This window comes from Athene cunicularia (genome assembly GCF_003259725.1).
Source record: "Athene cunicularia isolate RWA chromosome 20 unlocalized genomic scaffold, athCun1 chr20_part1, whole genome shotgun sequence".
Classification (NCBI taxonomy): Eukaryota; Metazoa; Chordata; class Aves; order Strigiformes; family Strigidae; genus Athene; species Athene cunicularia.
Window position 1 is genome coordinate 6,963,990 of NW_020799125.1, and position 17,304 is coordinate 6,981,293.

The 17,304-nt window shown below is 42.0% G+C and overlaps 1 protein-coding gene across 1 annotated transcript in view; it reads left to right on the forward strand.

Moving 5' to 3' along the window:
* NFATC2 (nuclear factor of activated T cells 2) overlaps positions 1-17,304 on the forward strand; it is a 78,678-nt gene that overhangs the window by 43,325 nt on the left and 18,049 nt on the right. The window contains exons 6-8 of the mRNA XM_026862217.1: positions 2,701-2,756; positions 3,675-3,801; positions 5,379-6,074. Of these exons, the coding sequence (XP_026718018.1) occupies positions 2,701-2,756; positions 3,675-3,801; positions 5,379-6,074 (879 nt within the window). The remainder of the gene's footprint in view (positions 1-2,700; positions 2,757-3,674; positions 3,802-5,378; positions 6,075-17,304) is intronic.

The window sequence follows — 17,304 nt, forward strand, 5'->3', positions numbered from 1 at the left end:
TGGGGGCATGGGGAAGTTCCTTAACACCTACTATGATGGCTTCTTTTCACAAAGATCACCTAGAAGAGGACTCCCCTCATTATTTACTGCCTTGTCATCAGACAATGCATTTAGTATTTGCTGTATTAAACCCCCAATATTTGCCAGCTTCTCCCTTTCCCGGCATGTTTACCATTTCAACGATGGGGAAGAGTTAGCTGCGTTCATAGCGGTATAGATTTAACCTGCAACTGTCTAGAGCAGTGGCCAAAGTGAATGCTTATTGTTAAATAATGAAGTATTTTCCCTTCCTTTGCAGAGCGGTCCTTTGGGATGTGAGGGCTAATCAGCAAATTGGGCGAGAGCCTTGCCAGCTCTAATTACAAAGCCCGCTTAGGCTGTCTCCGCTCCGGCAGTCCGTCACTAATCCACGTGTTAGTGTAGAAAAGACAACTGACTCACTGTGGGGGAACTTGCAACACTTCAAAAAAAAAAAAAGAAAGAAAAAAAAGTCAGAATTTTTTAGCGTTTTCTCCTTGTGCCAGAATGCTGTGGCAGTAGTGGTGAGAGGAGGTGGAGGCCCGGGCCCTCTCTCCCGCTGTGAGGCTCTTCCTCGCAGGTAATTGAGGGACAAAGCCAAACTTCCAGGTATTCCTCAGTTGTCTTCACTTTCCCAGCGGGAAGGACCGGGGGTGAGAGGCCCTGCCAGCCCCGCCACAGCCCAGGCACCCTGCCCGAGCGCCCGGGAGCCGGCCCACCCTGAGGGGGACGTGGCACACTGGTGGTGATGGCCTCAGGGAAAACACTTCTCTTCCTCGTGCGTGTTCAAGGCCCAAAAGGGCGTCTCAGGTGTAAGGTGCCGGCGGAGGCGAGGGCTCGTCTGCTGCGGGGGGCACGCTGGGAGGGACCCCGGGCTGGAGGGACACGGAGCTGGGGCAGGCAGGGCCCTCCGGGGGGCTGCGGCCCGGCCATGGAGCCCCAGCTCCAGGCCCTCTCCGGGAGAGGCTGCCCGGAGAGCTGAGCACATCTGTCAGCTCATTGTCTGCGCGGAGCGGAGAACAAAGAGGAAAACAACAGAAAAAATGCAAAATGCATTTAAAAATACTCTTTCATTTCCCTTTTCGCCAGAAGCAGAAGTACTTAAATAACAGAGGACAAAAGCAGCTCTTGCAGATTTTCCAAGAATTGGGAAAAATAAAAAGTCCTGTGAGAAGGACTGGTTTTAGGAGACTTCCACCCCTGTCCCGCCAGACCTGGGTGTGCAGTCTGGGCAACCCCTGCAGAAATGCGCCCGGGAGCTGCCTCCCCCCCTCTAAAGCAAACACCAGCCTTGCGGTTGCAGTATTTCAAGTCATGTCCATTCATCTGGTTACGTGTCCCCTATTTATTTTAAAAATCAAACTTTCAGAAAGGTATGAAGCAATTTTTTTTTCCCATCAGTATTTTTCTTCTGCAAATTGCTTGCCCAAAAGGCTCAATGGAATATAAAAATCAAAGGGGTAGAGATTAAAATCTTTAAAAAAAAAAAAAAAAAAGTAATAAGGAAGGCATTGCTAAAAGATGTTTCTGGGAAGTGTGGGCGACAGTAAATTTAAGAAATATTTGTAGCCAGATGAAGCACTCAGTCTGTGTACAAATGTCCTGTCACTACTGATGTACTCTTATAGCACGGGGCTTACTTTGATGGTATTCCATACAAGGGGATCAAATTTTATTTTCCTCTATAAATACAGTTTTGTGTAACTCAGAATGGAGACAAGCTGCATGGACATAATTAAGAGCAGAAAAACTTCTAGTGGTTCAGAAGTAGAGGCTGTCGCACATGCAGTGAGGTGCTTTTACATGGAGTACAATAAATATTTGGTGCTTTATAGTGAGTTTAGGGCTGTCAGTGGCACTCTGTCACAGCCTGCAGTGGTGGCAGTGCTCAGGAATGGGTCCACTGTCAAGAGATGTTGGGCTTGTTCCTGAATCAGAGGACATGTATGCTGTATATCATGGCTGAGGTTTCATATTGCATGTATAAGAAATGAGTATAAATAGTAAGAGGGCATGAATAACAGAAATCAAACACCCTATATAGTGTTTTCCCAGTTACAGTAAGAATCTGTCCTTGTTGAACTACTTCTAGAAAAACCTGGGCTCCTGTGAGAATGCAGAGCATCTGCCAGTTTCACAGTTCAGCACCTCTAAAAATCGCCCTTAAGTGGCTGAGTTTGCTTGCTAGTGCACCCCCTATGAGACCTGGATTGTTAGCTAGTCCTTCCTCCACCTCCTTGTTCATTCCACCACAAACCACACTGGTGGGGAGCCATGTGGTCTTAGCTTAAAGTAGTGGAAAGTCTGCTGAGCTGGTGACCAAATGTGACCATTAAGTTATCCGACCTTCTGATGCCCTCCATCAGTCAAGCTGGCTGAAATCAAGATGTTGCACCTGTGTTAAATATTTCATTCCTCAATTCAGCTAATTTCTACATAAACATTTAATTTTAATATGTATGTAAGCTTTTTCCTGGTGGGAGGTGTTCAATGATGTGTTTAAATTAAATGCTGTTGCTTTTGGTTAGAACTGGGAAAGTGCTTGAAACTAAGTCCAATTTGAGAGTTTTGCTAACTTGATGCCCTTAATTTGCCTCTTTTTTTAAGTCAAGCTTTATGATTTAAAAAAAAAAAACAAAACCAACAAACCACAGTGAGGTTAATACTGTGATATTCTTCTAGATGGACAGCAGATCTGGGAAATGGAGGCAACAGTGGACAAAGATAAGAGCCAACCTGTAAGTATGCAAAACATGGATGTCCTCTCCTTGGGCATCTCCGACAGCAAGTTGTATTCAAGGGTTAGTTTTCAAAGAGCATCTCAAAAGCAGAAAGAGCAGCTATCTCACTGCTGTGATGAACAAATGTCAAATGCTTCAGTAGTAAATGTGTTGCAAAAAGAAACTATTCATTTAGCAGTAACCCACAGCAAACTGAACAACCGCTAGATTTTGTGTTCTTGCAGAAGACTCTATTGTATCAGCCCAGTCCTCTGCAGGATGCTGGCTGTCCTGACTTCCTTTCGCCTGTATGGAAGTCTTGGGTGCTCTGTACTTTGTAGGACAGGATTTGTACTATAGTATTTAAAATGAATATTGATCTTTCAAGGGAATGAGCCTCTTTGTTCATTTTGCTTAATGGGACCTTACTGTAGTTGTTTAGTGCATTTAGGAGCTAGCACTTACATTGCCATGGGCCATCTCTCTTGCAGAAGAGAACAGGAGACTCGCTGTTGACTTCCATGGAAGAGAGATCCGGCTCTGTATAAGTAAAAAGCCTATAGAATAATCAAGTTTATTCTAACAAAAAGGGAATTCTGCAATACATACTTGTTTATCAAGCACAGTGTGATTAACAGTGCTGCTGCATTTATCATCATTCTGTGTATTTAATTTGTAGCTGCGACTTCTCTTCCCAAGTTCAGGACAACATCAAGTATAAGAGAGGATACAGTACATAGAAACCCACTTCATAGTACCAAAAATCTTCTAGTTTTTCACCATCTGCCCTTTTCTTCCTTTCTTCTTCTCATACCCTTCCTTATAGGCATGAAGATTTCTCTTCCTTTATACCTAGATGCATAACAGGAGATGTACACAAAAATCTCTGGTCAGCCTCAGTTACTAATTCTGTATTGTCATGTTTTGTTGTTTCAGAGCATGCTTTTTGTAGAAATACCAGAGTACCGTAACAAGCACATTCGCACAGCTGTGAAGGTGAATTTCTACGTCATCAATGGGAAAAGAAAAAGAAGCCAACCCCAGCATTTTACCTATCACCCAGGTAATTCTCAAGGACAGAGCAAGTTGTTGCTTAGTTCTCGTGAGCAAGATTTTATTTTCTGTGATGTTGTTTTCTTGCCATTATTTGAGGATCTAATTTTACTAATTTAATTCATCTCAGTACAGCTAAGCACTCAACAACTGTTTGGTTTAAAGGATGCATATGATTTATGATCAAGAATTTCTGTAACTTTAAGAGGACAGTTATCTTGGCAATGTGCTGATGCTGCCCCATTCACTTGATGGAGGTCTTCCAACAGCCTCAGTGGGAGCAGATTCAGTCTGTGACATGATGTGACCCTCTAAAAACCATGAGCGTTGCCTTCCCCAGCTGACATGTATGACACTAAGATAACATCAAATCTGGGAAAGTAACAAGGTTTTGGTATGGAGAAAGATGAGAAGTATATATTCTTCACAATGAGGCTGGTTAAGAAAAATATGTATGCTTTTCTGATGTTCTTCCTCTTGGGAATTGGTGAGCCATGTCATAATAAATGCAGTAGGATTACTGATGAGATTCCCAGAATTTCTCAGCTTTGGCTGGGAGAAGAATATTGTGAGAAAATCAGAGTATTGTGTTTGTGGAAAATGGAAAGCATAAAATAATAGTACCAGATTTTATGTAAGCTTCATATGATGTCTTAATTTGACTAGTTTCTAAGGAAAGGCAAACATTCATTCTGATTCTTATTTTGGTATCCTCCAGCCTGAAAATTTCTGGTTCTTTCCCTGAATTTATGAACTGTATAGGGGTATCAGGAATGTGAAGGTTTTGTATAGTTGTTAAATTTTTCTGCTATGGAATAGTATTGAGGAGTACAGTAGTGTCTCAATACGATCCCTAAAATAGACCACTTCAGAGAAGGAATCCTCACACTTCCAAAAAATAACCCTGTTGCATGACCATTATATGGTTTCCATTGTATGGTATTTCTGTACTGAGTTTTGGTGAAGATTTAACAAAAAAATCATTAGAGATGTGAGAATTTGTCTGTAGCAGGCCATTGCTTATCCACACCAAGATTCACACAACTCTTACTAAGTCATGGTCTTTTAAATGATGGTGTCAGAAAGGTCTTCAGCTCCCAGTACTGAGGAAGTTAAATGCAGCAAAGGAACTAAAAGGAAAGCTATAAAATAGTTCACCTGTGCTTTTAGTTACTAGTTAAATGTTTGACAGAAAAATGAGGAGTTGTGTATATTATAGAATTTCTATTTATTCAGTCTTCAAGGTACTACACAAAACACCTATTTATGGCTTCTTACTTTGCTTATGTCCCAGAATGGCCCTTAAATGAATTGAAATATGAGTTAAAGTATCGAATTTTTCAATTTTTTGAAATTTATGGTTAAATAGTTCATTAAAGATTTTCAAGAGCCTCTTAGTACAGAGTGTTTTCAAGAGAGACTCTTCCACGATTGCATATATATGACTTAATAAACTCAGTGCCTGCGAGATACGAGCTCACACATGCAAATCTTGTAAACAGCTTTAATCTCTTATTACTTCAAGGAAGACCTCTCTGTTTCTCATCAGCTCGTTACGAATAATGTCCTTTGCATGCTTTATTCTAGTACCATCAATCAAAACAGAGCCCATTGATGACTATGATCCAGCCTTAATCTGCAATACAGTACACAGTGGTCTGGGAACAGTAACACAGCCTTACTATTCACAGCACACAATGGTCACCGAATCCCCTTCCTGTCTTGTGGCCACTATGGCTCCTTGCCAGCAGTTGCGCTCAGGCCTTTCTTCTCCTGATTCTCGATACCATCAGCAGAATCCAGCCGCTGTAATATACCAAAGAAGCAAGAGCCTTAGCCCAAGCCAACTTGGCTACCAGCAATCCAATTTGATGGCTACACCAGTTGCTATTTCAGATGCCCATAGGTCAGTGCTGGTGCACGCTGGTTCTCCAGGCCAAACTTCAGCAGTGCTCCACCACTCTCCAGGCAATCAGCAGTCTTCTCCAGTGATTCACTATTCACCAACCAACCAGCAGCTGCGGTGTGGAAGTCATCAAGAATTTCAGCACATCATGTGCTGTGAAAATTTTACGTCTAATGTTGCAAGATCCAGCCAGCCCCAGGTCAGTCAAGCACAAAGGTTAAGTCCAAGTTCATATCCTACCGTGATTCAGCAGCAGACAGCCTCAGGTCAGCGAGCAGCAAAAAATGGACCACCGGTTAGTGACCAGAAAGAAGTGTTACCAGCTGGAGTCACTATTAAACAGGAACAGAATCTGGACCAAGCGTATCTGGATGACGGTAAGCACCTCTCTTCTCTTGTATGGGTCAGTTTGTTGGAGGGAGGGGGGAGGTTTAGGACTTTTAAATCCCACTTGTTCCTCGGCACAAAACCAACGTGGCCTCCTTTTGATGGGTGTGGATATTTGCTGTTTGCTCATGCTGCATTTTGGTCTTTAATCAACTGCATTTTTGGTAGATGGCAATGCACTTTGGCAATTGAGCAAAAAACTGTTCTGCAGAAACCCTTTGTCTTGCTTCATGCCATAGAGTGAGCTGTCAGGTTTCAAGCTGTTGCCATTTTGTTTCCATTTGCCAAAGGTTAGTTTGGAAAATGGAGAATCTGAAACAAAATGCACTTTTAAATTATTTTTTTATTATTCATATCAGGGCAAAGTCCACTTTGTAAAATGCTTTTGTACATTTTGTACCACAAAAAAAGCCCATTGAACAGTCTATCAAGGCCTGTAATGAATGGGGTACTGCTGCAGGCAAAACTATTGCAGATGTTCTAGATGAACAGTAGGACATTGATAAGTAAAACAATGCTGTTTCTTTGTTGTGAGCCAGCAGATTTAGCCTTTAGGAATGAATATAAGTTAGAGTAAAGCTTTCTTTGAACATACCCTGCTTATTCTTAGGTAGGCAGCTATTGGCAATCTGGTTGATTTGTTCTTTTGAAGTATGTTCCTTGCAAGAGGAAATCAATGCAAAGTTAGTAGTGCAGCTGGATGCTGCAATCATAAAGGCCAGTAGCAAACCTGACATTGATTTTAGTGGGAGCAGAGTGAGGTTGCTGGTTATGTTGCTGCAAATATAGAGCATTCTTATGCATGAAGTACAGACCTGATTTTCACATATATTCACTGCTGCTGTCCTCTCAGTCTAGGCAATTGCATGCATGGTTTGATTGTGTGAATGTGCACCATTATGCACTGTTTGAGATTTTTATTGCAGTTACTCACCTAGAGTTGTGAAATTGTGCCCATGAAAGTTTTTCTTTCTTCAACTTAGGTACTGAGTGCTCTGTGGCTGTATCATGTAGTCTTCATTGCTGCTTTTGTGGGCAGAGTAGTTTGGATCAGTCTGTGCCTATTAGTCTGTGTTTGAAATGTGGTTGATAGAGGTTTGGTGTCATCATGGTAAAATCTGGAGAGTTTTTACTGGTCCCCTTGTCTGAAGAGGAGTGTTGAATTAGGGTTTAACAGTGAATTTGATTTAGGAGATTTGCTATATCTGCAAGAGTATAGCTGAGTAAAATCCACTTCACATTCAGGGAATGGGGCATGATAACAAAGCAAGATAATCGTTCTCATAGTAAAACTGATCACTGTTTTAAGGTACTTTTAGTATGAGAACCTGAGATATTCTTCCATGTTTCTAAAAATACTTGGTACAAACCTTGTAAAAGAAATTTAAAAAGAATCTTGAAGTTAAAGCTAACAAACTTCAGAGTCAAGTCAAATTCCACTTCAATAAAATCCCAAAATGGACTAGAAAATTAATTTTACTGGGTTTTAAATCAAGCCAGTAACATATAACTATAGCATAGTTCACAAGGGATGCACGCTCAACCTCCATGCTAAGAGGAGCAATTAGGCAGAATAGCAAGTTAATAATGAAATTCCAGAGTTCTGCTTGGCTGACTGGATCATCCTCAGTTGATCTCAACTAAAGATTAATTTATCAGTTATGCCACCCAAGTCAGGACAGGTGAGATTGGTCACATTCAGTCTCTGCTGACCTCAGTGAGTATACATTAGTTAGAAGTGTGACTTGGAGAACTGTGATTTACTTTAGGACTTTGCAAAATATTTCATTCTGAAATGTTCAGGACTTGAATTGAAAAGCCACTTTGTTTGCTGCTGGGGAAAAGTGACTCAGAACATAACAAAAGCCATATTTTTCCTGACTAGAAAGTTTATTTTTGTTCTTTATAGTATTAAAAGAAAGCAAACCCAAAGGATTATGGAGGCTTTACCCTCAAATCCCTTTCATCCAGAAAGCTCTTCTGAGATAAAGTGAGCTGTTAGGTCTTGCTGTGATTTTTCATGGATAGATACTGAGATGGTGGTTCCCCAGCCATGCTTGACATGAGTGCGTCGCACTGCCACTGAGGCGTAGGCTCTTAGGCAATCACTTTTTTGGTGTCTCTCGCTTCCCTTCGCTCTTCTTCCCTTTCCCCATCTTCCTCCTCTGTCTTCTTTGTTCTTCTTTCTCTGTATTTCTGCTGACAGTCCAGCTTTCATCTCTCTCTGCAGTTGTGACCTCCTCTTGTCAACTCTTGTCCTCTGCCTTTGTGGTTAACGTGCAGCCTTGGTGTTCTGGACTTTGCTTCTATTCTGAGCTTGGCCACAAACTTCTTGAATGACCTGGGACAAGCCCCACTCTGTCAGTTCCTCATTCCTGAAGCTATTGTTTCTCAGAGTGGGTATGCTGTCCCAGTCTTTGAGCTCTTCTGGAAGTGACCAGAGAAAACCATCTCATAGCTAACACAATTAAAATTTCTCTTTACCTCTTCCAGCTTCCTGCTGCCACTGCTAGCAGGATCCTTTGTTATCTTCTTATCTTCCCTGCTGTAAAAATAAAAGTATTTGTCTTCCCTGAAACCATGATTTGTTATTTGCTCAGAGCCTTCATGGCTCCACAGGGCACATAATACTGAGGACTTAGCACACTTAACCTGTCTTTACCTCCTGCCCACAGGAGGATTACAGTCAAATATGTGACCATAGCTCACAAAGCTGTAAGCTCTTGAGGCTGAATAGCACCAGCACTGCAGCCAAAACAGCATAGACCTTAAGGCAGGTGTTGGCAAGTATTTACCTATCTTCTCAGTTGGGTTTTGCTATGTGCGAGGACCAGTTTGTGCACTAGCTGCACAACTGATACCATCCATACTGGCTACCTTAATGGTAACTTTAGCATATCTGTAGCTTATTGATGACCATACTGCAGACATAGAGAACTGCCACGTGCTTTCTTGGAAGGAGACATTTGCCCCTATTCTCCTCTTGCTGGTGCTACCTCAGAGCAAGAGGTGCCTAGCCCAGCCTATGCAGCACCCCATTGCAACTTCTAACTTTTCCCTTCCCGACAGAATTACAAAACACCTGGTTATTGGAAGGAAGGCTCTAGCGCTCAAGCCGTAGAGGTTGGATTTGGAAATGCAGCCATTAGGGAGACTGATGCAGGTTAGACATTGCCACACATATGTATACCTTCATAAACATATTCTTCCATATGACTCCACATTTCTCTGTCAAAAAAACCAAACAACCCAACATAATTTTTTAATATCAAATAATGAAAGATGAATCCCCAGAAAAAGAGACTATTCATGAAAAATTGTTAGAGAAGCCTCTGTTACACACTTCAGAGATTCATTACTGTTGGAAATACTTCGGGAGTGGAGATAAGTCATGGCCAGGAAATCTTTCAGAATGCATCAGGTGTCCAGGCTAATGCTGACAAGCAAGTGATTAGCTTCAAAAGCAAGTAAAAACCCTAGTCTGAGAGTGCTCAGCATGTTTCAGCCTCATCTGAATATTCATAACCAAACCCACCCACAATGGTAAAAGTTACACAAACAACCACAGAAATATGTTGAGAAATAGAACATAGTCCTTCCAGGACCTTCAAAGCAATCAGATTAGCTCTTTAAAGCACAAACCCAATTAAAAAATTAGTTACTTACAGCACCATCCAAAATCCATTGGTGGGCCAGGATCGAGAAGGAGGGGGACCCAGGGCCAGGGGTACTGGTCATGCCCTGGACTGCCCATGCTCATGCTGCAGAGCCAGAGGTTTCCTGCATAGCCCTGGGGAAGCCACTCAGCTGCCATGTGCCACAGTTCCCATCTGCGACACAGAGATACGAGGATTGTGTGACAAAAGCAATAAGAGGATAAATGCATTGCAGACTCTAAAGCACTTGGATGAGACACGATCTAGAAGTGCCTTGTGGAGATTGAGTGTCAAGTATAGTTTTAGGCTCTTTCCTTATACAAATAATGGACATATAGTTGCTCTCTTGAATGTTATCAACTTGCCTGCCTTAGATTTAGTTCTTTTCGGTTCAGCTGTCATGTTGTATGCTTTTTACATTACAAAGAAAAAATTATTGTTATTATTCAAACAGTGACCATCTAACCACAGCTGACACTCAGAACTGTCTGCTTGATACAGCAGCTCTGAATTACTTTTGGTGCATCAGTAATCTTTAATGGGGAGGAGAAAAGCAAGGCAGATACTTGTGTAGTGGTTTATAAGAGTGCTGATCAGCAGAGATATTTTATAGTGAACTCATGTATTTCTCAGAAAATTTCAGACATGGCAGATATTTCTTTAGAAAATGGATCTGCAGGGTATGCAATGTGATGCTTGTAAATCCACCAGAACTTTCGATCACCTTCACTACGAGCAATACGTTAATTTGTGCAGTTTTGAACCCTACCACAGTAACCATTGCCCTAACCATGGGTCTCATCCAAGGCCATTTGGGGTGTGTTAGGTCCTTACATTTTCTTTTTGAGTTCTTTACTTTAGTAAGAAGAAAATGCACAGTCTGTCCCCACGCTGTCATGAAATTAAATTCCAATCTCTTCTTTCCTCCACGTTCAGGAATAATCTTTCTTTTTCTGACCAGCTTTTTCTCCTTAGGACGGTAGCTGTTAGGCACAAGCCTGAGCAGGGTGTACCTCCAGGAAACCCCGGGTCTCCTGGGGACCCGAGAAGCAAAGCTACTGTGTCAGCCCTGAGTAAGCGGCAGCTGGGGGCTGAGCTCTTCCTGCCAGCTTTGGTCTCGTGTCGTCCTTCCTGCAGTGCACAGCTTGCTCTGCATCCATGCTGGTTCCCTGTGCTCCTCGGGGAGACCATCATGCATGTGTGGGTGAAAGGAGAGGGTCAGTACAACCACGAGGGGAGGCAGGACACAGGGCTCCCCCTCGCAGCCAGTGCGGTCCATAGGGCTTTGGCTCGGGTGCTGGCACATTGTGAGCATCCTGCTCACCCTTCCCAGGCCCTGCACGGCGATGGTGGAGGGGGTGGCACAAAGCCGGCTCTGTCAACTTGCTGCCAGGTGGGGATTTCCCTGTGCTGGGGGAACCTCAGCTGCATGATGAAGGCAGTTTTAAGCCCTCCACGCATTAGAGCAGTGGAGTCTCACTAGCAGGGACCAGGGTCCAGCTGGCTGCCTGGCTGTAGAGAAGCCACTTTTCTCTCTTAACACTATATTGATTTCATCCCCAGAAAGCACAGAAGATGGTGGCTTTAGGAGCATGTTTTAGTTTGGTTTGTAGTTGTTTTCATCATGTGTCCATGCACAAATAGCAATACAGGGCAGAGGGGGAAATGTTCCTGTTCCCTAGCATTTTAGACAGGAGTGAATTTGAATGTTGCAAATAGGCTGTGGTTCGGTTAGAGCAACAATTTGCATCAGAAAAAGCCATGTTCTGTTTTTAATTAGAACTACTTTTCATAGAAGGTGTGGTCATTTCTGCTCAGGCAGAGTTTGACTAAGAATGAAGCATGTAAATTCTCCAAAACATTTCGCTCAAACACTCTAGCAAATCTATCTATTCATCAGACTCATTCTTGAAGCTCTGACTCACGTTATTCTAGATTTTCTGTTCTCTGTTGGGATCTTACAGCACTCCGTGGGTACGCTAAATACTTTATTTTTGGATTGTGGGTTTGTGTCATGTTAGGATCTGAGTGCTCCAGTCATATACTGGAGTCTTGCTCTTCTAGAGACAACATGAAAAGAGAACAGAAAGGTGGTTCTGCTCCTAAAAAACCTGTAGTCTGTTGTCAGGAATTAGAAAGATCAGTAGATCAGGAGGAAGGTCTGCTGGGTTGTGTCTGAGATTGGCCTTTCAGCATAGTATTTAACTTCCCTGTAACTCAGTTTACCATTATTAAAAAGTATCTTGTTATCCTTTCCTTTAGTACAGTTAAGCATTTAATTCATTCGTGTTACTAAAACTCACATGGATTCTCAGGAAAAAAAAGCTGTGTACCTGAATAAGAACTAGGTATTTGTATTGCTGTGGCAGGCTAGCATCTGATGTTCTTCACTTCTAAAAACAATTTACTATTTGAAAATTCGGACAAATCCAGCCCCTTTTCAAGACTGCTCTTTCTCCAGCAGTCTGTTTCAGTGGCTGTCCTGCTGCTTAAAAACGTGCAAAACAAAGCAAGAAAAAGAAAAACCCATACATCCAAAATCAGCAGTGGAGGAAGGAAGAAAATTAATCAAGTGATTAAAACCATAGTTCCACTGGCACCTCTTTGTTCTCGAGCTCAGGAATCTTTAATTGGTGCAGTAAGTGCCCACAGGCAAGTTGTGCTACAAAGCGTTTCCTGTTCAAAAGAACATGCAGACTCCATTAGGAGACCACGGGCACCGCCGCCAAGAACTTACACTGCAGGATGGGTACGTGAATGCTCTCTCAGAGCCTCAATGGGCAGGGTCCCACCACGAACTGATGCACCAAAACATTAATCCCCAATTCTAGTGATTTGTTGGTGGAAGGCATGCCACCGTTTGAGGGCTAAACCAGTGAACTGTTATCAGCAGAAAGCACTCAGTTTTCGGAAGGCATCAAGCAATTTTCAGTGATAGTTTTGAAATACTGGCAAAGAGTTACTTGAAAAAAAGAACTTGTTCATGCAGTTGGGAATTGAAAGCTTCTAAACCACAATAAAGTCCTTTCCCAGACTTGCTGTCCATTTACTCCACGCTCATGGCATTCCTTAGACGGTCTGAATCACAGACAGCAGACAGCTCTTATAAAGAAGACCATAGACACCCATCTGTTGGAAGACATCTGCCAGAATAGACCATACATTTACTTTTATTCCTTCAATCCACTTTCAATTTAAAGGGATAACAACAATAACATTTTTCAGTCCAGTGACACTATTCATCGAGTGCAGAGAAACGGTAATGAATTAAAATTATTTCACTGCAGAAAGAAGCAGACAGGCTTTTCCCCAGCTCTTAGAGATGGGTGAGGTGGGACACAGAGGTTTTGAGTGACTTGCCCCAGCTGATGCAAAAAAGTCCCTTGTAAAACTGTAACTTGCCTAGGGAATCCCAGGCTGCCAGGTCTCCCCAGCTGCATCCCTCACACAGACGTGGGGGTACCAAAGGCACCTGAAGCTGTTGTCCCAGGTGTGCAGGAGCTGGGTCAGCACTGGCCATGCTGTAGGTTATTAAAACATGTGTTGCACTGAAGGAAGGGATTGGCAGAGCTACTCTCCTTTTTCTGTTTTTCCATCAGACTCACTCCTTTCATACTGTATGTATCAAATAATACTACCAGCTTTCTGGAAGTGAAGGGTTGATTGCTGGCAAGACAGATGCTGCCTATCACAAAGAACAGGTGTGTCTGTTAGAAACACCCTCATTTTTGGGGGTAAAGTCTGGAGACAGAGCAGAGCTGTTGCATGAGCAAGTACAGGATCTAAGGAAAATGAATCAGTGGTCTTCCTGCCAGCTAGGGGTGACACTGGGTGGTTTATGCAGAAATTCTTTCAGTTCAGTCAAAATCATAACTTTTTTGATAACATTTTTTAAAAATAGGGCTTTGGAGATGAGAACCAAGAAATGTGCAGATAGGAAATGGCTTATAAAAAGACTGTGCAAAGCAGGAAAGGGGGTTAACTCCTTCTAGAGGTAACTTCACCATTTTACATTGAACCAGAGAAGCGCTCTCTGGAAACCTTTAACAGGGCTTGTTTTACACTTAGGCAGCTTACCACATAACTATGCTGGTTAAGGTGGTTGATTTTTTTTTTATTTTGCTAACACAGCTATTATGGTAAAAGCCCTTGTATAGACACAGCTCTGTTGGTGTAAAAACAGTGGAATCAGCATAGCTTATGCCAAGTCAGGGAACCACCACCAGCTGTTCCACTGAAAGGCTTTTGTACTGGGATGACTGTGTCTGCATTGGAAGAAGGGTTTCCACCGGCAGTGCCAGTGCTGCTAAGCAGGCTAAACTTGTAGGGGTAGCTACAGCCTATGTGTTATAAAGAGGTTTTCACATGGGCAATAATTGCACAAAGTCAGCCTGCTTGCTTTGTATGTTGTATCACCTCAAAATGAATCCTGGTTAGCGACTTCCAGCAAAGATGATGCAATGGACTGGATTTATTTATTATGAAGATGCTTTGCTGAAGGGAGTCATACCCTCCCTTACAGCTATATAAGAAACCTGCAGCTGTGTATTTGTCCTCACAGTTTATCCTGTTATCTCACCTTTAAAATTAGAAGTGTAATTGTATAACCAGTGAACTGGCTTACATCCACATGGCAACATGAAGCTTTTGCTAATTCTTTGCAATTTAATTGTGTCTTGGAATATCTACAGTGATTTAAAAGTCCCTCTGCAGGTGACTGCAGCAAAATAGGATATTTTTTTTCTTACTGATTTTTCAAGTCCAATCCAGGAAAAAAAACAAAACATTGAAAATATGAACCTTGGTGATTTGGTCTTTCAAAATTCAAGCAGACAAAAATGATGCAACTTTGGGGGCGGGGGGTTGATTGCATGATTTAAAAACCTATCTCATGATTATTAGAAGCCTGACTCATGAACCATGAACGCCTGGGTTTGGCATTGCTGCTCTTCACAGTTGCATTTGTTACAAATTATGTTAACATTAAGAATGTGCAAAGGTGGGAAAAGGGTAGGGGTCTTTTCTGCCCTTAAAGCACAGTGTAGTATGTGGGAAGATAAAGCTCCTCTGTAATGGCTAACAAAAAGGCAGCTTGAGCCGTTTTGAACTGCATTTCTGAAATCTTGCAAGCAGCTGCAAAGAGCCCTGCTGCTTTGAAAAGTTTGGACAACATCTGCAAATTTCTTTAACTATTGTGAAATAAAATGCCTGGCAAGAATAATCATCTTAAAGGTATACAGTCTGTTTATGATGCAAACTGAAAGCCAGTTATAAAATCTACTACAGAAAAATGGCTAGATTCTCAGCATTATTCACACAAGTAGAACTTTTCCAGTTAAAGTCACATCCTGCCAGGCAGCATGGATAGCTGATGAGGGAATTTTTGTCTGTATAGATCTTTTCTCTCACAATAATGAAGACTTATAGGTGATTAACTTAAATTCCGTTTTTCTTCCACCTGCTTTTCATACTTTGTTTCTTATGAAAAGATAATAATTCTTTATAAATCCCTGGCCATTTTTAAATAAAAAATTGAGGATGAATCATCTGAATTTCCCATCAAAGATAGTTTTCTTATGAGAACTCTAAGTAGTGAGAGCTACTTTTCTGCCCAGCAGAAGCTGGTATGGCTTTATACTCCTCAGTCATTTTATAGTGCTGCTTACTCACCAGTTCCAAGAGACTTCTGTGCTCTGGTTTGGATGCAGTATGTTTTTAGAGGAATTTTAAAAGCAGACTGGACAAATGTACAAGAAGACAATCCTGCACTGGCTACAAGAGGTACTAGATGACCTAATAGGTCATTCCTACTTCTCTGATTTGAAAAACAAGCAGCACATCTGTAGTTGTGCCAGCAGAAGAGTCAGAGATAGGGGAAGAAGAGCAAATACTTGAAGACCATAAAACTCCCTTCCCAGCATATTAGATCCTAATTTGAATTTTCAACCAGCTTCTGGCTTTCACATTCTTTCTTTTTCTCATTCTGTAATATAACTTTTTCTGTGTTTACCAGGAAGATACCAGAGGAAGGTAAAAGCCAACCTAAAATGTAAAAATAATGCAGTTGTGTCTGAATCATCACTCCAAGTCCCCACGCTTCAATTTTGCAAGCACACAAGTCTGGGCGTACATCCAGCTGTGAATTTCACAGATGGATCTTCTCTCTAAAAGGGATCCGCACAAAACCCCTAAATCCCAAGTACTCCCAACTTTGCAAGCATTCATATTCTCCACTTCAGGTGTGCATCTACTATAAATACTAGTCTGGTTGGCAATTAAAACTCTGATCTCTCTCTATTTGCATGACTAATGGTCTGATAACAATAACTTTGAAAACTTGGTCTTGAGTTGGATTTATCCAGCATTAGATATAAAAGAGTTAAATCTCCAGCTACTGTTAACTAGACTTAAAACCACTGAGGATCAAAGGGCTTCAACAGTGATGCCCGTGTGACTCAGCAGAGCAACACTAATTCACTGAGTGAGAAACTGGTCTAATACTCTCCATCTTCCTGCAGGTTCTCTGAATCCACACAGTTCCCATTTTAAATAAGCCATGTCCTTTTGTGGACTTTTAATTTGGAAACTTTGCACTCCAAAACATAGGCTAAACTCTGCCCTCAGATGAACAAACATGATTTCTTCAGAGTGAAATTGTAGTTGAACTAGATTTAGTGAGTAAAATATTATTGATTTCTGCCCGTGGATGTTGAAGCGAGTGATAAGTTTGCATCTGAGTGAGAATTCTTCCACATGGATAATTGTCAGGTGTGGAAGTAAAGGTCAAAGCAGACTGTCCCTTGCTTCCACCCAGCTGTGTGCATGTGGGCACACTGACTCGTGGGTCATGGGAGGGTGCTGGCAGTGCCGTGGTTGTGTGCCAGACCTGTTTGTGCACCAGAGCAGTGCACTCATGACCAGAAAACCTTGAGTCCTTGCAGAAATAGTGAGATGACATCACAGCAAGGCGACAGCATAGTTTAGTCCATTTTCAATGCTTACATGTTGACTTGCTCTGCCGTTTTGCAAGGATGCCGAACCTTTGCTTTTAACGTTCAAAGAATAATTTTGGCCAGGGCAAAAGCAGCAGTAAATTAGAGGAGTGTGAGTTTGCAATCATCCCCTCTGATCATCTCTGCCAGGGGAGTCTAGTCAAAGGTTCCCAAATTGTGGTGTGGTTTGGTTTGGTTTCTTAATGATGAATGACTTCATCATCCATGAATGAATCAAGTCAAACGTAGGACAAATAGTGAGACACATGAATGACTCTTATGACATTTGCAGTGTCTCAATGGGTGCTGGTTTATTTAGGTGGTTTCTAAGTGTCTCTGGAAAGAGTGAGAATGACTAAATGAAGGGGGAGCCACTTCAGAAGTATGGGAGTCAATGGTGAAAGTATTGTGACAGTTAAACCTCCCTGGGTTAAATATCTGTCATTATGAGCAACATAGCATCATTTATTTTGTAAGAGCTTGGTTCCAGGAGACTCCATAGCCACAAGGCCAGAGGAAGCTGGATGATGTACCAGACATTGCATTCCCTTTATGGTCAAACACCTCCCAGT